Source organism: Ranitomeya variabilis, chromosome 5, assembly GCF_051348905.1.
Source record: "Ranitomeya variabilis isolate aRanVar5 chromosome 5, aRanVar5.hap1, whole genome shotgun sequence".
NCBI classification, from domain to species: Eukaryota; Metazoa; Chordata; class Amphibia; order Anura; family Dendrobatidae; genus Ranitomeya; species Ranitomeya variabilis.
In genome coordinates, this window is record NC_135236.1 from 228283669 (window position 1) to 228306393 (window position 22725).

Consider the following 22725-nt stretch of genomic DNA (forward strand, 5'->3'; position numbering starts at 1 on the left):
TCCTTGCTCCGGGGCGACCCTCAGGATTGGGCTTTTGCATTGGCTCCAGGGGATCCTGCGTTGCTCAATGTGGATGCGTTTTTTCTGGCCTTGGGGTTGCTTTATGAGGATCCTCAGTTAGAGCTTCAGGCGGAAAAGGCCTTGATGTCCCTATCTCAGGGGCAAGACGAAGCTGAAATATACTGCCAGAAATTCCGTAAATGGGCTGTGCTTACTCAGTGGAATGAGTGCGCCCTGGCGGCGAATTTCAGAGAGGGTCTCTCTGATGCCATTAAGGATGTTATGGTGGGGTTCCCTGTGCCTGCGGGTCTGAATGAGTCCATGACAATGGCTATCCAGATCGATAGGCGTCTGCGGGAGCGCAAACCTGTGCACCATTTGGCGGTGTCTACTGAGAAGACGCCAGAGAATATGCAATGTGATAGAATTCTGTCCAGAAGTGAACGGCAGAATTTAAGACGAAAAAATGGGTTGTGCTTCTATTGCGGTGATTCAACTCATGTTATATCAGCATGCTCTAAGCGTACTAAGAAGCTTGATAAGTCTGCTTCAATTGGCACTTTACAGTCTAAGTTTATTCTATCTGTGACCCTGATTTGTTCTTTATCATCTATTACCGCGGATGCCTATGTCGACTCTGGCGCCGCTTTGAGTCTTATGGATTGGTCCTTTGCCAAACGCTGTGGGTATGATTTGGAGCCTCTTGAAACTCCTATACCCCTGAAGGGGATTGACTCCACCCCATTGGCTAGTAATAAACCACAATACTGGACACAAGTAACTATGCGGATTAATCCGGATCATCAGGAGATTATTCGCTTTCTTGTGCTGTATAACCTACATGATGTGTTGGTGCTTGGATTGCCATGGCTGCAATCTCATAACCCAGTCCTTGACTGGAAAGCTATGTCTGTGTTAAGCTGGGGATGTAAGGGGACGCATGGGGACGTACCTGTGGTTTCCATTTCATCATCTATTCCCTCTGAGATTCCTGAATTCTTGAATGAATATCGTGACGTTTTTGAAGAACCTAAGCTTGGTTCATTACCTCCGCACCGGGAGTGCGATTGTGCCATAGATTTGATTCCGGGTAGTAAATACCCTAAGGGTCGTTTATTTAATCTGTCTGTGCCTGAACATGCTGCTATGCGAGAATATATAAAGGAGTCCTTGGAAAAGGGACATATTTGTCCTTCGTCATCTCCCTTAGGAGCCGGTTTTTTCTTTGTGGCTAAGAAAGATGGCTCTTTGAGACCGTGTATTGATTATCGGCTTTTGAATAAAATCACGGTTAAATATCAATATCCGTTGCCACTGCTGACTGATTTGTTTGCTCGCATAAAGGGGGCCAAGTGGTTCTCTAAGATAGATCTCCGTGGGGCGTATAATTTGGTGCGAATTAAGCAGGGGGATGAGTGGAAGACCGCATTTAATACGCCCGAGGGCCACTTTGAGTATTTGGTGATGCCTTTTGGTCTTTCAAATGCCCCTTCAGTCTTTCAGTCCTTTATGCATGACATTTTCCGTGATTATTTGGATAAATTTATGATTGTGTATCTGGATGATATTTTGATTTTTTCGGATGACTGGGACTCTCATGTCCAGCAGGTCAGGAGGGTTTTTCAGGTTTTGCGGTCTAATTCCTTGTGTGTGAAGGGTTCTAAGTGCGTTTTTGGGGTTCAAAAGATTTCCTTTTTGGGATATATTTTTTCCCCCTCTTCCATCGAGATGGATCCTGTCAAGGTTCAGGCTATTTGTGATTGGACGCAACCCTCTTCTCTTAAGAGTCTTCAGAAATTTTTGGGCTTTGCTAACTTTTATCGTCGATTTATTGCTGGTTTTTCTGATGTTGTTAAACCATTGACTGATTTGACTAAGAAGGGTGCTGATGTTGCTGATTGGTCCCCTGCTGCTGTGGAGGCCTTTCGGGAGCTTAAGCGCCGCTTTTCTTCCGCCCCTGTGTTGCGTCAGCCTGATGTTGCTCTTCCTTTTCAGGTTGAGGTCGACGCTTCTGAAATCGGAGCTGGGGCAGTTTTGTCGCAGAGAAGTTCCGATTGTTCCGTGATGAGACCTTGTGCCTTTTTCTCGCGTAAATTTTCGCCCGCCGAGCGGAATTATGATGTTGGGAATCGGGAGCTTTTGGCCATGAAGTGGGCTTTTGAGGAGTGGCGTCATTGGCTTGAGGGGGCTAGACATCAGGTGGTGGTATTGACTGACCACAAAAATCTAATTTATCTTGAGTCCGCCAGACGCCTGAATCCTAGACAGGCGCGCTGGTCGTTGTTTTTCTCTCGGTTTAATTTTGTGGTGTCCTACCTGCCGGGTTCTAAGAATGTTAAGGCGGATGCCCTTTCTAGGAGTTTTGAGCCTGACTCCCCTGGTAACTCTGAACCTACAGGTATCCTTAAGGATGGAGTGATATTGTCTGCCGTTTCTCCTGACCTGCGGCGGGCCTTGCAGGAGTTTCAGGCGGATAGACCTGATCGTTGCCCACCTGGTAGACTGTTTGTTCCTGATGATTGGACCAGTAAAGTCATTTCTGAGGTTCATTCTTCTGCGTTGACAGGTCATCCTGGAATCTTTGGTACCAGGGATTTGGTGGCAAGGTCCTTCTGGTGGCCTTCCCTGTCTCGAGATGTGCGAGGCTTTGTGCAGTCTTGTGACGTTTGTGCTCGGGCCAAGCCTTGTTGTTCTCGGGCTAGTGGATTGTTGTTGCCCTTGCCTATCCCGAAGAGGCCCTGGACGCACATCTCGATGGATTTTATTTCGGATCTTCCTGTTTCTCAGAAGATGTCTGTCATCTGGGTGGTGTGTGACCGTTTCTCTAAGATGGTCCATTTGGTTCCCCTGCCTAAGTTGCCTTCTTCTTCCGAGTTGGTTCCTCTGTTTTTTCAAAATGTGGTCCGTTTGCATGGTATTCCGGAGAATATCGTTTCTGACAGAGGAACCCAATTCGTGTCTAGATTTTGGCGAGCATTCTGTGCTAGGATGGGCATAGATTTGTCTTTCTCGTCTGCTTTCCATCCTCAGACTAATGGCCAGACCGAGCGGACGAATCAGACCTTGGAGACATATTTGAGGTGTTTTGTGTCTGCAGATCAGGATGATTGGGTTGCTTTTTTGCCTTTAGCGGAGTTTGCCCTCAATAATCGGGCCAGCTCTGCCACCTTGGTGTCTCCTTTTTTCTGTAATTCGGGGTTTCATCCTCGATTTTCTTCTGGTCAGGTGGAATCTTCGGATTGTCCTGGAGTGGATGCTGTGGTGGAGAGGTTGCATCAGATTTGGGGGCAGGTAGTGGACAATTTGAAGTTGTCCCAGGAGAAGACTCAGCTTTTTGCCAACCGCCAGCGTCGGGTTGGTCCTCGGCTTTGTGTTGGGGACTTGGTGTGGTTGTCTTCTCGTTTTGTCCCTATGAGGGTTTCTTCTCCTAAGTTTAAGCCTCGGTTCATCGGCCCGTACAAGATATTGGAGATTCTTAACCCTGTGTCCTTCCGTTTGGACCTCCCTGCATCTTTTTCTATTCATAATGTTTTTCATCGGTCATTGTTGCGCAGGTATGAGGTACCGGTTGTGCCTTCCGTTGAGCCTCCTGCTCCGGTGTTGGTTGAGGGCGAGTTGGAGTACGTTGTGGAAAAAATCTTGGACTCCCGTGTTTCCAGACGGAAACTCCAGTATCTGGTCAAATGGAAGGGATACGGTCAGGAGGATAATTCTTGGGTGACTGCCTCTGATGTTCATGCCTCCGATCTGGTCCGTGCCTTTCATAGGGCTCATCCTGATCGCCCTGGTGGTTCTGGTGAGGGTTCGGTGCCCCCTCCTTGAGGGGGGGGTACTGTTGTGAAATTGGATTTTGGGCTCCCCCGGTGGCCACTGGTGGAATTGAACTGGTGTGCATCATCCCCTCTGTTCACCTGTTTCCATCAGGATGTGGGAGTCGCTATTTAACCTTGCTCCTCTGTCACTTCCATGCCGGTCTTCATTGTAATCAGAAGCCTTTCTGTGCATGTTCCTGCTGCTAGACAACTCCCAGCTAAGTTGGACTTTAGTCCTCGTTTGTTTTTGCATTTTGTTCCAGTTCACTGCTGTAGTTTCGTTTCTGTGTCTGGAAAGCTCTTGTGATCTGAAATTGCCACTCTGATGTTATGAGTTAATACTAGAGTCTTAAAGTAATTTCAGGATGGTATTTTGATAGGGTTTTCAGCTGACCATGAAAGTGCCCTTTCTGTCTTCCTGCTATCTAGTAAGCGGACCTCAATTTTGCTAAACCTATTTTCATACTACGTTTGTCATTTCATCTAAAATCACCGCTAATATATGTGGGGGCCTCTGTCTGCCTATCGGGGAAACTTCTCTAGAGGTGAGCCAGGACTATATTTTCCTCTGCCAGGATTAGTTAGTCCTCCGGCCGGCACTGGGCGTCTAGGGATAAAAACGTAGGCAACGCTACCCGGCTACTGTTAGTTGTGCGGCAGGTTTAGTTCATGGTCAGTTTAGTTTCCATCCTTCCAAGAGCTAGTACTTATGTTTGCTGGGCTATGTTCTCTTGCCATTGAGAACCATAACACCGGTATATACTATATAAAGGAGATGACATACAGGTATATAATATATACAGAAGAGATGACATACAGGTACATACTATATACAGGAGGAGATGACACATAGGTATATACAATATACAGGAGGAGATGACATACAGCAGGTATATACTATTTACAGGGGATATGACATACAGGTATATACTATATACAGGAGATGACATACAGGTTTATACTATATATAAGGGAGATGACAAACATGTATATACTGAGGGGAAAATGAGGGGTGAGAGGTGAAAATGAGGGGTGTGTGGTGAAAATGAAAAGGCGTGAGTGCAAAATGAGAGGATTGAGGGAAAATAGTGGAGTGATCGGAAAATGACAGATGTGAGGTCGAAATGACAAGTGTTAGGGGGAATGAGAGGAATGAGGGGGGAATGAGAGGAGTGAGGGTGAAAATAAGAGGAGTGAGGGGGAAAATGAGAGGCGTGATGGGAAAATAAGAGAAGTGAGGTGCTATAACTAACCACAGATACTTACTATGCCCAGGCAACGCCGGGCTCTTCAGCTAGTCTATTTATAAAGATGATTTTATACATTGAACACATTGTAGCTGATTTACTAAACAAAATGAACAAAGAATTATTGCAAAAATTGAGGAACAACATCGAGCACATGCGGTGAGCTGAAATTATTTTTATGCCTCACTATTTTTTTTAGTTTTGGAAAGAAACTAGGGATAGGGATGTAGTTAAAAAGGGTAATAAAAATGATGGAGTGCTTCATGACATGCATCTTTTTTTGACTCAAATATTAGTGTAATGTAAGCCAATCAAAAAGATTGTGAGGTGTTTTTTCTTAAAAGGAACAAGAACACAAAGTGTCCAAGATGTCTAGCAAAACAAATCAAATGCATTACTGACAATATTTTAAAAAGTGGGAGAAGCATTTGCACTTAATAATTACAACACATGCAAGCAACACATGATACCCAAACATGCAAATTGGAAAATGTATATTAGAATCTCAATGCTTGCTCTCAAAGTGTTGGAAAATGCTTTTATTAAAAAAACATGAATTACCGTATATACTCGAGTATAAGCCGAGAATTTCAGCCCATTTTTTAGTCTGAAATTGCCCTTCTCGGCTTATACTCGAGTCATACCCAGGGGTCGGCAGGGGAGGGGGAGCGGCAGCTGTGTAATAATACTCACCTGCTCCTGGCGCAGTCCCTGGTTCCCCGGCAGCTTCTTCCTGTAGTGAGCGGTCACATGGTACTGCTCATTACAGCAATGAATATGAACTTCACTCCACTCCCATAGGGGTGGAGCCGCATATTCATTACTGTAATGAGCGGTACCATGTGACCGCACACTACAGGAAGAAGCTGCCGGTGCTGGGGAACAGACGTGAAGGGACAGCGCCAGGAGCAGGTGAGTATAATGCAGTGCGCAATATTTACCTACTCCCCATTCCACCATCGGCGCCACTGCATCTTCCGCATCCTCTGCAGTGATGCTCAGGTCAGAAGGCGCGATGACGCATTTAGTGCGTGCCGCCCTCTGCCTGAACAGTCAGTGCAAAGGACGGGGAAGACACAGCAGTGGTCAGTGATGGAACGAGGGGCAGGTGAATATAGCAAGTGCCAGGTGTTATGGTTTCCAATGGCAAGGAAACATCAGAAGCATAGAATAAACGGACAAGCTCTCGGGTGATGGAAACTAGAGCTGACCGCGATGCTAAACCTACACACCACACTAGAAGTAGCCAGGGGGCATTCCTGCGTTGTCTCTAGATGCCGCGCGCCAGCCGGAGAACTAACTACCCCTGGTAGAAGAAAACACAGTCCTGGCTTGCCTCCAGAGAATGTCCCCACAGGAGATAGCAGCCCCCCACATATAATAACGGTGAGAGCAGATGAAAAGACACACGTAGTATGAAAGCAGATTTAGCACAGAGAGGCCCGCTAACTAAATAGCAGAAAGATACAACAGAGGACTTCGCGGTCAGCTGCAAAACCCTTCAAAACACCATCCTGAAATTACCTTAACTCATGTGACAACTCATGCCACTGGAGTGGTAATTTCAGCCCAACAAGAGCTTCCAGCTGCAGAGATTCACATAAGTGCAAACTGGACAAAACATACAAAAATAGACTTAAGGACTAAAGTGTCCAACTTAGCTGAGCAGAAATCTGGGAGCAGGAACATGCAACAGAATCACTCTGGATACATTGATGGCCAGCATTAGAATGACTGAGGAGCAAGGTTAAATAGGATACTCCCACATCCTGATAGGAACAGGTGAACTGAGAAGGCAAAGCTTGCAGGACACCAGTACCACAAGAGACCACCGGGGGAGCCCACGAACCGAATCACAACAGTACCCCCCCCTTAAGGAGGGGGCACCGAACCCTCACAAGAACCACCAGGGCGATCTGGATGAGCCCTATGAAAGGCACGGACCAAATCAGAAGCATAAACATCAGAAGCTGTAACCCAAGAATTATCCTCTTGACCGTAGCCCTTCCATTTCACCAGATATTGAAGTCTCCGTCTGGAAACACGGGAGTCCAAGATTTTCTCCACCACGTACTCCAATTCACCCTGAACCAGCACAGGAGCAGGAGGCTCAACAGAAGGCACAAGTGGTACCTCATACCTCCGCAATAATGACCGATGGAAGACATTATGGATAGCAAAGGATGCTGGGAGGTCCAAACGAAAAGACACAGGGTTAAGAATTTCCAAAATCTTATAAGGACCGATGAACCGAGGCTTAAACTTAGGAGAAGAGACCCTCATAGGGACAAAACGGGAGGACAACCACACCAAGTCCCCAACACGAAGACGAGGACCAACACCACGATGGCGATTAGCAAAACGTTGAGTCCTCTCCTGGGACAACTCCAAATTGTCCACCACCTGCCCCCAAATACGATGCAACCTATCCACCATGGTATCCACTCCAGGACAATCCGAAGACTCCACCTGACCAGATGAAAAACGAGGATGGAACCCTGAATTGCAAAAGAAAGGGGAGACCAAAGTGGCAGAACTGGCCCGATTATTAAGGGCAAACTCAGCCAACGGCAAAAAGGAGACCCAGTCATCCTGATCAGCAGACACGAAACACCTCAAATAAGTCTCCAAGGTCTGATTAGTACGTTCCGTCTGGCCATTTGTCTGGGGATGAAATGCAGACGAAAAAGACAAATCAATGCCCATCCTGGCACAAAACGCCCGCCAAAATCTGGACACAAACTGGGATCCCCTGTCGGAAACGATATTCTCCGGAATACCATGCAGCCGAACCACACTCTGAAAAAACAGGGGCACCAACTCAGATGAGGAAGGCAGCTTGGGCAAGGGCACCAAATGAACCATCTTAGAAAAGCGGTCACACACCACCCAAATGACGGACATCTTCTGAGAAACAGGGAGATCAGAAATAAAATCCATAGAGATGTGTGTCCAAGGCCTCTTAGGAACAGGCAAGGGCAACAACAACCCACTAGCCCGAGAACAACAAGGCTTGGCCCGAGCACAAACATCGCAAGACTGCACAAAAGTACGCACGTCCCGAGACAGGGAAGGCCACCAGAAGGACCTAGCCACCAAATCTCTGGTACCAAAAATTCCCGGATGACCTGCCAACGCAGAAGAATGAACCTCCGAGATGACTCTATTGGTCCACTCATCCGGCACAAACAATCTACCAGGCGGACAACGATCAGGCCGATCCGCCTGAAACTCTTGTAAAGCACGTCGCAGGTCTGGGAAGACAGCAGACAATATCACCCCATCCTTAAGTATACCCGTAGGTTTAGAATCACCAGGGGAATCAGGTTCAAAACTCCTAGAAAGGGCATCCGCCTTCACATTCTTAGTACCTGGCAGATACAAAACCACAAAATTAAACCGGGAGAAAAACAACGACCAGCGCGCCTGTCTAGGATTCAGACGTCTGGCCGACTCAAGATAAATCAAATTTTTGTGATCAGTCAAGACCACCACCTGATGTTTAGCACCCTCAAGCCAATGACGCCACTCCTCGAATGCCCACTTCATCACCAAAAGCTCCCGATTACCGACGTCATAATTTCGCTCGGCGGGCGAAAATTTTCGAGAAAAGAACGCACAAGGTCTCATCACTGAACAATCTGAACTTTTCTGCGACAAAACCGCCCCCGCTCCGATCTCGGAAGCATCAACTTCCACCTGAAAAGGAAGAGAAACATCAGGCTGGCACAACACCGGAGCAGAAGAAAAACGGCGCTTAAGCTCCTGAAAGGCCTCCACAGCAGCAGGAGACCAATCTGCAACATCAGCACCCTTTTTAGTCAAATCAGTCAAAGGCCTGACAACGCTAGAAAAACCAGTTATGAATCGACGATAAAAGTTAGCAAAGCCCAAAAAATTCTGAAGGCCCTTAAGAGAAGTCGGTTGCGTCCAGTCACAAATAGCCCGAACCTTCACAGGATCCATCTCAATAGAAGAGGGGGAAAAAATGTACCCCAAAAAAGAAATCTTCTGAACCCCAAAAACACACTTTGAACCTTTAACAAACAGAGAATTGGTCCGCAAAACCTGAAAAACCCTCCTAACTTGTTGAACATGAGATTCCCAGTCATCCGAAAAAATCAAGATATCGTCCAAATACACAATCATAAATTTATCCAGATATTCACGGAAAATATTGTGCATAAAAGACTGAAAGACCGAAGGGGCATTTGACAGACCAAAAGGCATCACCAAATACTCAAAATGGCCCTCGGGCGTATTAAATGCGGTTTTCCACTCATCCCCCTGCTTAATTCGCACCAAATTATACGCACCGCGAAGATCAATCTTAGAGAACCACTTCGCCCCCTCAATGCGAGCAAATAAATCTGTCAGCAATGGCAAAGGATACTGATACTTGACTGTGATCTTATTCAAGAGTCTATAATCAATACAAGGTCTCAAAGAACCATCGCTTTTAGCTACGAAAAAGAACCCCGCTCCAAGAGGAGACGAAGAAGGACGAATATGTCCCTTTTCCAAGGACTCCCTAATATACTCTCGCATGGCAGCATGTTCAGGTACAGACAGATTGAATAGACGACCCTTAGGAAATTTACTGCCAGGGATCAAATCTATGGCGCAATCGCAATCTCTGTGAGGAGGAAGAGAATTAAGAGTAGATTCCTCAAAAACCTCACGATAATCAGACAAAAACTCAGGAATTTCAGAGGGAATAGATGAAGCAATGGATTGGAGACCAAAGATGTGTCCCCATGATTTCCCTGACATCCCCAGCTTAGTACAGACATTGTTTTCCAGTCAAGGACTGGGTTATGAGTTTGCAACCATGGCAATCCCAGCACCAACACATCATGTAGATTATACAGTACAAGGAAGCGAATCACCTCTTGATGGTCTGGAGTCATACGCATAGTCACTTGTGTCCAGTATTGTGGTTTATTACTAGCCAATGGCGTAGAATCAATACCCTTTAAAGGTATAGGAACTTCCAGAGGCTCTAGATCAACCCACAGCGCCTGGCAAAGGACCAATCTATAAGACTCAAAGCGGCGCCAGAATCCACATACGCATCCGCAACAATAGAAGATAACGAACAAATTAGAGTTACAGACAAAATAAACTTGGACTGCAAAGTGCCAATAGCAGAGGATTTATCAACTTTCTTTGTTCGTTTAGAGCATGCTGATATAACATGAGTAGAATTTCCACAATAGAAGCACAAATGATTTTTGCGCCTATAAATCTGTCGTTCGCTTCTGGACAGAAAGCTATCACATTGCATACTCTGTGGTGCCTCTTCAGAAGACACCGCCAACTGGTGCACAGGTTTGCGTTCCCGTAAACGCCGATCAATCTGAATTGCCATTGTCATGGACTCATTCAGACCAGTAGGCGCAGGAAACCCCACCATGACGTCTTTTACAGCATCAGAGAGACCTTCTCTGAAAATTGCCGCCAGAGCGCACTCATTCCACTGAGTAAGCACAGACCATTTTCGAAATTTTTGGCAATATATTTCGGCTTCATCTTGCCCCTGAGAGAGGGCTATTAGGGCTTTCTCAGCCTGAATCTCCAAATTTGGTTCCTCATAAAGCAACCCCAAAGCCAGAAAAAACGCATCCACATTGAGCAACGCAGGATCCCCTGGTGCCAATGAAAATGCCCAATTTTGGGGGTCACCCTGCAGTAAAGAAATAACAATTTTTACTTGCTGGGCAGGATCTCCAGCAGAATGAGATCTCAGCGAAAGAAACAATTTACAATTGTATTTAAAATTTAGAAAACAAGATCGATCTCCAGAAAAAAACTCCGGTATAGGAATTTTAGGTTCAGACCGAGGAGCATGTAACAAAAAATCTTGTATATTCTGAACTTTAGAGGCAAGATTATTCAAATTGGTAGCCAGACTCTGGAGATCCATATTTCAACAGATAAAGTCTGAGCCATTCAGGGGTTAAGAGGAGAGGAAAACAGGAGACTGCAATTAGAGCTGGAGTGCAACTTCAGAGGAAAAAAAAAAAAAAAAAGGTTTCACACAGTTCCTTTTCTCTCCTGCTTCAGCCTATAGATTAAACATTTTGGGCTGGCCATACTGTTATGGTTTCCAATGGCAAGGAAACATCAGAAGCATAGAATAAACGGACAAGCTCTCGGGTGATGGAAACTAGAGCTGACCGCGATGCTAAACCTACACACCACACTAGAAGTAGCCAGGGGGCATTCCTGCGTTGTCTCTAGATGCCGCGCACCAGCCGGAGAACTAACTACCCCTGGTAGAAGAAAACACAGTCCTGGCTTGCCTCCAGAGAATGTCCCCACAGGAGATAGCAGCCCCCCACATATAATAACGGTGAGAGCAGATGAAAAGACACACGTAGTATGAAAGCAGATTTAGCACAGAGAGGCCCGCTAACTAAATAGCAGAAAGATACAACAGAGGACTTCGCGGTCAGCTGCAAAACCCTTCAAAACACCATCCTGAAATTACCTTAACTCATGTGACAACTCATGCCACTGGAGTGGTAATTTCAGCCCAACAAGAGCTTCCAGCTGCAGAGATTCACATAAGTGCAAACTGGACAAAACATACAAAATAGACTTAAGGACTAAAGTGTCCAACTTAGCTGAGCAGAAATCTGGGAGCAGGAACATGCAACAGAATCACTCTGGATACATTGATGGCCAGCATTAGAATGACTGAGGAGCAAGGTTAAATAGGATACTCCCACATCCTGATAGGAACAGGTGAACTGAGAAGGCAAAGCTTGCAGGACACCAGTACCACAAGAGACCACCGGGGGAGCCCACGAACCGAATCACAACAGCCAGGGGCCTGAGAGGCAAGTATGTATTTTTTATTTTTTTTAATCGCAGCAACAGCATATGGGGCAAATATCTGTATGGAGCATCTTATGGGGCCATGTGCAGCATTACATGGGGAAAATATCTGTATGGGGCCATGGGCAGCATTATATGGGGCAAATATCTGTATAGAGCATCTTATGGGGCCATGTGCAGCATTACATGGGGCAAATATCTGTATGGGGCCATGTGCAGCATTATAAGGGGCAAATATCTGTATGGAGCATCTTATGGGGCCATGTGCAGCATTATATGGGGCAAATATTTGTATGGGGCCATGTGCAGCATTATATGGGGTAAATATCTCTATGGAGCATCTTATGGGGCCATGTGCAGCACTATATGGGGCAAATATCTCTATGGAGCATCTTATGGGGCCATAATCCGCATTTGTGGAGCATTATATGGGGCAAATGTGTCTATGGAGCATCTTATGGGGCAATAATCAGCATTTGTGCAGCATTGTATGGGGCAAATGTCTGTATGGAGCATCTTATGGGGTCATAATCAACATTTGTGCAGCATTATATGGGGCATATTTTAATATGGAGCATCTTATGGGGCCCATCATAAACTGTTTTGAGCATTATATGGTGCGTATTTTGTACGGAACATCTTATGGGGCCATCATGAAATGTATGGAGCATTATATGGGGCTCCTGATTCAATATGGATATTCAAAAACACTTAACCTACTGATGTCTCAATTATTTTACTTTTATTGGTATCTATTTTTATTTTTGAAATTTACCAGTAGCTGCTGCATTTTCCACCCTAGGCTTAGTCTCGAGTCATTAAGTTTTCCCAGTTTTTTGTGGCAAAATTAGGAGGGTCGGCTTATACTCGGGTCGGCTTATCCTCGAGTATATACGGTACTTTTCCCACACGCATGCACATCAAAGAAACAAAAAATCACATATAAAGGGAATTACATGCAAAAAATATATAAAAATTGCAATGGTGTCTATTTCACATCGTCTTTTCTGTGAATGATTACATAAAATTGAAAATGACACCCAAACAGAATGAACTCTGCCTAAAAACACCATAATACAAATATGCACTAAAAATACACATAATCTGTGTACTGACAAATGGACTTGAAAAAATGTAGTACCAGTCCAAGAGGAATAATTATAAAATATGGTTTAGGCATTGTGGGCCCTTCCAAAGCTGAACAAAATATTAAAATCCCAGCTGATATACTTGATAGTGTTGGACACTGAATTGCTGATAACTGAGTGAATATACTATTAATTTTAGGTTATGTCCCAATCAAACAAAAAATAGACTTATCCTTGTCTGCCAGTGGCTTTGCAGCGTAACAAATAAAAATATTGGGTGTTTTGGTCTGTGGTTAATCACGGTTGGTGATTTCCACCTTTACTAGGTGTTTAATAATCCGACAAATCTCATGGACAAGGTTCAAAGGCCTTTATGCCATTGACATGACACAGGAGTAGACCAGCACTTAAACACATCCGGTTAATAATACCATTGAACCAGTATAAATTGATGGATTGTGCAATTTGAATGCACAAAAATAGCAAAAACAATGACGCATGTGTGGTATAAAACCATTGAAAAATAGGATGTATGTTAGGAGTCGAGTTCCCGCCACTGCACAGGGGGAATTTTGAGCCGTGTCTGCTGCGGTCTCCCATTCTGCATCGGCCGCAGTGGAGCCTGCTCAGCGGAGACGTCAGTCCCAGCCTCTCACAGAATCTGGTACTGTGCAAAGGGTTACTGCTGCCTCTCCAGGCTCTGCTATTGTACCCTGCACTGGTCTGTGGCGAGCAGGCTAAGTCCTGCTTTGCACACACTGAGCATGCCCAGGGTAAGATCTCTCAATGGAGATCAAGGGTCACATGCTCAGGTACTGCAGCAACTTCCATTGGTCCTCCAGGAAGATCAAGTTCTGTGGAAGTCTTCCATTGGTCCTTCTTGGAAGGTCCTGAAGTTGCTGCAGCTATAAAAGGTTCTCATGACCGCACGGCCATGCGCTAGTGTCAATTTATGTATGAGCTCAGCGCCAGTTTGGTCATGTGTGTGTGTGTATTCAGGGACCCGGCTGAAATAAGTCCCTAGAATGCTGGCACCTCCGGCGAGGAGTTTCGTGTGTGTGTGTATTCAGGGACCTGGCTGAAATAAGCCCCTAGAATGCTGGCACCTCTGGCGAGGAGTTTCATGTGAGTGGATTCAGGGCTGGCGTATAGCCATCAGAATTCCGTCTCCACCGGAGAGGAGCTGCGTGTTTGCATTTGACTGCATGACCACCATCTGCTCTACTAAGTAGCTGTGTTCCCCTGTGAAGCTAACAGGGTACAGCATTCTCTTTACTAACGGACTCTGTGAAGTAACAGAGTTCGTTTTATACTACTATATTGTACCGCCATATCTAGCAGCAGGTTCTTTCCTGCACGGTGGATCCCGGGTTGCGAACGCACCAACTACTAATAATACATATATATTCGGTGCCTTCCGCCAACCCTAACAATGTACAACTCTAGATAAGTTGTTTAGGGCTCATTAAGGCATGCATTTTTTCATTAGCGTTTTTGATTAGTGTCATCAGAATTTGATAAAAATGAGCAGAGAGAAAAAAAAAAGGTTCTCAAGCTTCTCTTATTGACCAGGCCATGAAAAATGGCCAGCACATGGATGGGATTCAAGTGCGGATATGATTTTTTTCATGTGTAATAAAACCTGGCACTCAACTTATATTTGGAAGCGAATTTATTTTCAGCAACAAAAAAAGTTTCGGTCACCAATTTGACCTTCATCAGTTACTGTAGATACAATAAAAACAATATACACAAAAGAAAAAAACAAAATAAATAAAGTATATACAAGACTGGACTTCCAGTGCAGAAATAGCATAGCAACATGTTAGGACTGATATACAACTAGTACGAAAACAGTACAGAACCAAAGAATCTTGGCACAATAATAGTAAGGAGAAAGAGGTGAGTGACTAGATAGTGGAAGAGGGGTCACATACCGTATAGTGGATGGTGTTTGAGAAAAGGGTGCCAGTGTAGGCAAATAGTAATTAGCTTCTGCAATAAAAGGGTTAATCTATATAAGTGACGGGCAAAATGGCATGGTGTTATTTTCATGAGGTCAGAGACATACCCTTGGTCTATGTAAAGGAGTGGTATGTATGAGACAGCCTAATGGACAGAAAGCACAAAGTGGTTAGGTATCGGTGCCGGCCTGTAAACTAAAACAGAGGCAGGAGGGTATCTTACTGCATGTGTATGGCGTTTCAGACGCGGTGTCCACATGTGCACTGCTGTATGCAATATATGTGCTAGGTGAGCGGCAGGGAGGTAACGAGTATCACCAACCGGAAGTGGGCGTGTCTAGTATGAAGCGGTGCTGTCTGGGAAGGGGATGACTTCACCAATATGGTGGTGCGTTCCAAGGAGCGGCGCTTGCGTTCCACCCCAATGGGTGGGCGTATCCGGCATAAAGCGGTGCTATCTGGGAAAGGGGATGATGTCACCAATATGGTGGTGAGTTCCAAGGAGCGGTGCTTGCGTTCCACCCCTAAGAGATGCCGTGCAACCACATAGGCAATAAGTTGTGTGTCAGTACTGGTGCCTATACAGAAAGCGCTATATGGGGCTGATGTAGTGATGGTATATGAAATGCGGTAGGACCCATGAAGGAAAGAGAAGAGAGAGACAGTAATAACATTGTTTTGCTGAATACGTGCAGGTGGATTAGGGTGAGCCGTCAGAGTATAGTGAGTGCCACTAGAAGGTTTGGATCCGGGGATCAATATAGGCGACTCTAAAGAAATAGAAAAGAAGTCATTAGAAAACGGGCATTAAATAACACAAATCATGTCACTTTAAATAAAGGCAAATAGGTCATATTCCCTATTTAACCCCTTAGGGGTTAGGGTCTCTAGGGTGTGGATCCAGAAGGCTTCCCGTTTTTTTAGGAGTGAGATCCAATCACCCCCCCATCGTTGTGGGGAAACCGAGTCAATCACCTGGTATTTTAGTTGTGAGATGGTATGTCCATGTGTAGAAAAATGATGGGGAATTGGTAAGAGCAGGTTGTTGCAACGAATGGTGGATTTATGTTTGGATATTCTACCCCGTATAGATTGTGTGGTCTCCCCAATGTATAGTAAACCGCATGGACATTTAATTAGGTAAATGACAAAGGACGACACGCACGTATAATAATCCTTGATCTGGATACTTTTGCCTGTGTATGGGTGTTGGAAAGTGTTGCCCTTTTGTACATTACCACATTGCGCACAATGTAGACAAGGGAACGTACCCATTTTGGGTTGTGACAGAAATCTGGACTTTTTGGGTTGTGTGGGACCAAAGTCCGCCCTTACCAAGTTGTCCCTAAGGTTTTGTGGTCTCTTGAAACATGGGAGAAACGGGAGTTTAAACTCCGGAACATTAGGGTATGCCGTAGTGAGTAAGGGCCAGTGTTTCCTAATGTGCTTATGAAGAATGGAGGTGAATGGATGGTAGACATGTACAAATGGGATATGTCTACTCTGGTCCCCATCCCCAGTGCGAGGGAGGGATTTAATTGTTCATTCAGAACACTCGTGGGGTAGCCATGACGGCGAAACTTAGTGGTCATGTCCTGTAGATGTTGGTGCCGTAAACTATTGTCAGAGACAATGCGATATACGCGTTGATATTGGGATCTGGTTATGGAGCATGTAATCGCTGGGGGGTGTAAGCTCTGGTAGTGTAAAATGCTATTGCGGTCAGTGGGTTTTATATGGAGGTCAGTGGTTAAATGACCATCCTTGTCTTTCAGGACAACTGAATCAAGGAAGCGGACTGACCCAGTGTCATGGGTCATAGTGAACTGTATGCCCAGCCATGCCCCATTCAGAAAAGCAAGGAATGACTCAAGGGATTCCAACGTGCCCCCCATAGGAAAAAAACGTCATCTATAGCGTGTCCAATATACGACATTTTTAATGAATTGGGGGTGTTTATAGATAACAGATTCCTCAAAGAGAGCCATATAGGCATTAGCATAGGGGGACGCAACGTTGGAACCCATAGTGGTCCCACGGGTCTGGAGAAAGAACTGGTCCTGGAAGAGAAAATAATTGTTAAACAGGATTAGAGAGAGGAGGTCCACACATAGGTTGATTTGATTGGTATCCATACCAGCTGATGTTAGGAGGTGATGGACTGAATTAATACCCTCTATATGGGGAATTGAGGTGTAAAGGTCCTTTACATCCATTGTGACCAAGATGGTAAGGGTTGATGTAGTACCTATGGACTGAATTTTTGTTCATGAATGCCCCTGTGTCTAAAAGAAATGATGAGGTAGTCCGGATAATGGGTGTAAGAATTTTTTCTAAAAAGATAGAAATCGGTGACTAGATGGACTCTGTAGAGGCCACTATGGGTCTCCCTGGCGGATTCTGTAGATTCTTATGAATCTTTGGCAGGGTGTAAAAAAAAACGGTATAACTGGACTTTTTTTGGTTAGGAACTCCACGGTTTTGGAGTCCAGGATCCCGAATTCGAAGTATTTTTGTAATATGGCCTCTATTTTGACTCGAATATCACTAGTGGGATCTCTAGTGAGTTTGGTGTAAATGGATTCATCTTGTAACTGTCGTACAATTTCTGATAAGTAACTGGATTTGTCCATTACTACCAGGGCTCCCCCTTTGTCGGCTGGTTTTATTATGAGGTTCCCATCCCCCCGGAGGGTTCTGAGGGCCTGATTTTTGACAGCGGATAAATTCGGAGGGAAGAAGAGTCTCCCCTTCTCAATATCATCACGTAAATCGAGAAAGGATTTGTGTATAAAGTTAATAAAGGTCTCCACTGCGTGTGACCCCTGGGGTGGACGGAAATTGCTTTTATTACATAACCCCAGTTGGGTGTTTGGCAAGGGGTTGGGAGGTGTGTCAGTGCAGGGGAGAGGAGATGGTATAGTGGAGAAATGTGTTTTCAGTCTGAAAAGACGATAAAATCGTTGCAGGTCCATCTCTAATTGAAAAGTCTGACATTTATATGAAGGGCAAAAGGAGAGGCCTTTTTGTAACACACTCAATTCAGCAATCCCCAGAGACCTAGAAGAAATGTTTACCACCAACGATTCCGTACCATGGAGCGCGTTACTCTCATCCTGTCCGGGTTGTTGTCTCTGTTTCCGCCCCGTCTCCTTTTCTTTGTGGGAAACGGCATCTTGGTCCTAAAAAAGAAGCCTGGCTGGAAGAAGGTACGTCCCATTCTACATCGGATCCTGAGGTGGAAAAGTCCGTTGAGGATCTTTGATTGCGGGGGGATGGACGCCTTGTAGTAGAGTTGCCCTGCCATCGGTAGACTTGGTTCTGTTCGTAATCGATAGTGTCTCTGGAGAACTTACTTCTTTTCTGGTTTTCTGTATCTCTTTTATGTTGATCCACCCGAGTCTGGATCTGCATTTTGAGTGCGTTGAGCTCCTCAAGCGCCGCTCCTTGGAACGCACCACCATATTGGTGACGTCATCCCCTTTCCCAGATAGCACTGCTTTATGCCAGATACGCCCATTGGGGTGGAACGCAAGCGCCGCTCCTTGGAACGCACCACCATATTGGTGAAGTCATCCCCTTCCCAGATAGCACCGCTTCATACTAGACATGCCCACTTCCGGTTGGTGATACTCGTCCCCTCCCTGCCGCTCACCTAGCACATACTGTATATTGCACACGGCAGCGCACATGGCGTCAGACAAGCTGTGGACACCGCGTCTGCAACGCCATACACATGCGGTAAGATACCCTCCTGCCTCTGTTTTACTTTACAGGCCGGCACCGATACCTAACCACTTTGTGCTTTCTATCCATTAGGCTGTCTCATACATACCACTCCTTTACATAGACCAAGGGTATGTCTCTGACCTCATGAAAATAACACCATGCCATTTTGCCCGTCACTTATATAGATTAACCCTTTTATTGCAGAAGCTAATTACTATTTGCCTACACTGGCACCCTTTTCTCAAACTCCATCCACTATACGGTATGTGACCCCTCTTCCACTATCTAGTCACTCACCTCTTTCTCCTTACTATTATTGTGCCAAGATTGGTTGGTTCTGTACTGTTTTTGTACTAGTTGTATATCAGTTCTAACATGTTGCCATGCTATTTCTGCACTGGAAGTCCAGTCTTGTATATACTTTATTTATTTTGTTTTTTTCTTTTGTGTATATTGTTTTCATTGTATCTACAGTAACTGATGAAGGTCAAATTGGTGACCGAATCGTTTTTTTGTTGCTGAAAATAAATTCGCTTCCAAATATAAGTTGAGTGCCAGGTTTTATTACACATAATTAAGGTGTTGGAACCTACCTGGGCACCACATGTCGAAAGCTGTGCACACATTTATTTACTATGATTTTTTTCATGGTCCCATAGACTTGCTTTGGAGATTTTGATCTGAGATTCAGATCAATATTGGACATATCGCTGTGATTTTGTGCGAACCAGTGCGACAAAAATGTGTATGTGTGTACAGTATGTATGTATGTGGCTTTAATGTATGAGATTCTAATATAAGATTTCAAATGTATTACTAGGTTTGCACCACATTGATACATTTCTACCTGTTTGCTCTAGTCTCTCGGGATAAGATTAAGGCATCTCGCTGATTTACTCTCCTAATATTCTAAAGTTCACACAAAGTATGCTCATAATGCCACTATGTGCAGTGAATGATGGTGTTATTAAATTTTCCAATATATTTTATAGAAATATATACCGTATTGAATATAATGATTTCTATAAATCTAAAGTAACTTTTTTGAATAAATGCCAATTGCTGCCTACAAAAGCGCTAACATATCATTTATCCAAGTTCAACACATTAGCGTCACCCAAGTAGCTCATTATATAGTTTATTTCCAGTTTTTGAAAGGAAAGCTATAAAAACACATTAGGATGATACTACTAGTATGAAAAAGCAAAAAACTATTCTACCATATATTGTTATGTATAATATTGGTCCCTGTCATACACTTCATAATAGATTATTATTATGAAAGAAAGAATCCAGGAACTTCTTTCTGTAAATGCAAAATCTGGTTTTTATGTATGTACGGAGAATTGGGTTGTACTTGTCGGTTGAAAGTGTAAATATTTAGTCAGCAATAAAAGTCCTTTCTTTATATCCAGCCATTCAGAAAGTCAGCTGTGAGCAGTAAAGAAATTTACCTGACTCCAGGCTCCAGTAAACCACTCAACCTTGCCTTCACAAGGACCGTTATCGCAGGTTGTACTTTCTGGCGGTTTATTATTTCCACATCCTTCCAATGGTAAACTGCTGATGTGATTGGACATGCAAACAACTGACCGTGTCCGCACTCCTTCTCCACACTCCGCTGAGCACTGGAACAGAAGATGGAACCAATTATTCCGACCTGCCGTATTTGCTTACGGAGAGAAGCCCAACATATGCTGTTTATGAGGCTAAGAGCTGACTTTAATACAGATGAAGTAGACGAAGGAAATCATTCGCGATGTTCAGTAATATGGCCACTGTGTGCATGAGAAATGTAACTAAAGGATACGTTATTTGCACTCCATATCTACAACTGGAAAAGCGGTGCTGAATAGAATATAATCCAACGTACTCTAGAGAGTAAATATCAGCAGGAAAGGCTTTCGGCGAAATGAGGGAAAAATACTTTGCTGATCTCTCATGTCTAATAGCAATGCTAAGTAATGTAACACAATGTAATTGCCCACTAGCAAAAGGATTGCAATTGTCTGTGCCATTACAGTGTAAAGTATAATATTTCAAGTTAAGTCTATAAACCCTGTTTGTCAAAATGCAGTAACAAGTAAAGTGAAAAAATGGAATATATCCGTCTGTTACTTATATAGCTCTGGCAAAAATTAAGAGACCACTGCAAAATGTTCAGTTTGTCTGATTTTTCTCTTTATAGGTATATTTTTGAGTAAAATGTAAATTGTTCTTTTAATCTATAAACTTCGGACAACATATCTCCGAATTTCCAAGCAATACATTTTGTATTTTTTTTCTGAAACAGAGAAATGGTAAAAAAAATACCCAGTGCTTTCAGACCTCAAATAATGCAAAGAAAAAAAAGCTCATAATCATTTAGAAACAACAATACTAATGTTTTAACTCAGGAAGAGTTCAGAAATTAACATTTTGTGGAATAACCATGATTTTTAATCACAGCTTTCATACGTCTTGGCATGCTTTCCACCAGTCTTTCACACTGCTTCTGGCGCAAAAAATGTAAGCAGTTCTTCTTTTTTTGATGGCTTGTGACTATCCATCATCCTCTTGATAACATTCCAGAGGTTTTCAATGGGTTCAGGTCTGGAGATGGGGCAGGCCATGACAGGGTTTTGATGTGGTGGTCTCTTAATTTTTGCCAAAGCTGTATATTAGGGATCTTGTATATATGGAATTAAAACCAAACAAAATATACCATTAAATTACCCACTAGTTTTTTTTTTTTTTTACACTATTCTTAAAATGAAATATATTTTCAAACCAAAAAGCAGCAGTTCATGTTCTGAAATGGTTTCAATTATTGTTATTAATCACTGCACGATAGAAAACCTAATGGCCAACTACCCATGTGTGAAAACTTTTTTTTTTTTCTGCACCAACAGACGCAATTGTCTCTGATTTTTGTGTTTTTGCGGTGTTGTTTATGTGTTTTTTAAGACAATTTGAAGCAACCTTTTTTTTACATGTTTTTTACTGCAGAAACACTGGTATTCTGCACTTAAAAGTGTAACTTCATTTTTACATTCATTTTTTCAGGCTCCCTTTAGAAGCCTACAAGAGAAAAAACAACACTGTTCAACAGTGTCTTTGTATGCACAAGGCATGAGTTTTTCATTAACATGACATCCAATTTGCTTGAACTTTTAAACACAGCAGATTTACGGCACAAAAAAAATTAATATGACTAGTATCGGTGATTAAACATTACCCATAATTTGGAATTTTTGAAGGCTTCTAAGTGGCTGTCTCTATTGACAGACTCCAGCCCTTTATACAAAAGTTTTCAGTGTCCCATGTCAATTAATTGTTTGTTCATACATGATGTGTATGCAATATCTTACCCTATCACTCCATTCTGTAAGGAACCAACTCTTGGCACATGGACCCATATCACAGTTCTCAATGTCATTTGGCCGCAGTTTCATATTGCATTCTTCATCATCAACCACATCTCCTATGTTACTGACACATTTTACATCACGTGTCTTCTGTCCTACTCCACATGGCACAGAACACTATGAATAAAGGAAAGAATATGATAATTGCAGCGATAAGATCCAGAAGCAATGTAAAAAATCCCTTAATGTTAATTTGGTTACTGGGGTACTATGGGTTAAAAACCCAACAAGGAGAACATCTGCAAGGAGAGTGTGTATGTTCTGCATGTTTTTGCATTGGTTTCCTCAAGGTACTCTGGTTTCCTCCCACACTCAAAAGACATACTGACAGATTGTGAGAACCATCTGGATCAGTGATATTAATGTCTGTTAAGCGCTGTGGAAATTATTGGCACTATACACTGTGTGCACAATTATTAGGGAAGTGAATATTTTGAGGACATCATCCCTTTTGTTCAAATTTTCCAACTCCAAGCTGTATAAACTTGAATGCTTGTTTGATGAAGTAGATCAGGTAATGTGTATTTGTTTAATGCGTGGGTGAGGCCTATGGATACAACACCATTTATCAAGGTGTGCAGAATTATTGAGAAGATTGTTTTCCTCAGGCAAAATGGGCCAAAAAAGTGATTTAA

The 22725-nt window shown here is 43.7% G+C and overlaps 1 protein-coding gene across 3 annotated transcripts in view; it reads right to left on the reverse strand.

The window, feature by feature from the left end:
- THSD4 (thrombospondin type 1 domain containing 4) overlaps window positions 1-22725 on the reverse strand; it is a 1053272-nt gene that overhangs the window by 42632 nt on the left and 987915 nt on the right. For 2 of the 3 annotated variants that reach the window (XM_077263867.1, XM_077263869.1), the window contains 2 exons: window positions 22034-22207; window positions 20138-20311 (listed from right to left, as the gene is read on the reverse strand). In XM_077263867.1, coding sequence (XP_077119982.1) covers window positions 20138-20311; window positions 22034-22207 — 348 coding nt within the window. Of the gene's footprint in view, window positions 1-14786; window positions 15725-20137; window positions 20312-22033; window positions 22208-22725 lie in introns of those variants that run through there. The other variant, XM_077263868.1, reaches the window with a different exon arrangement.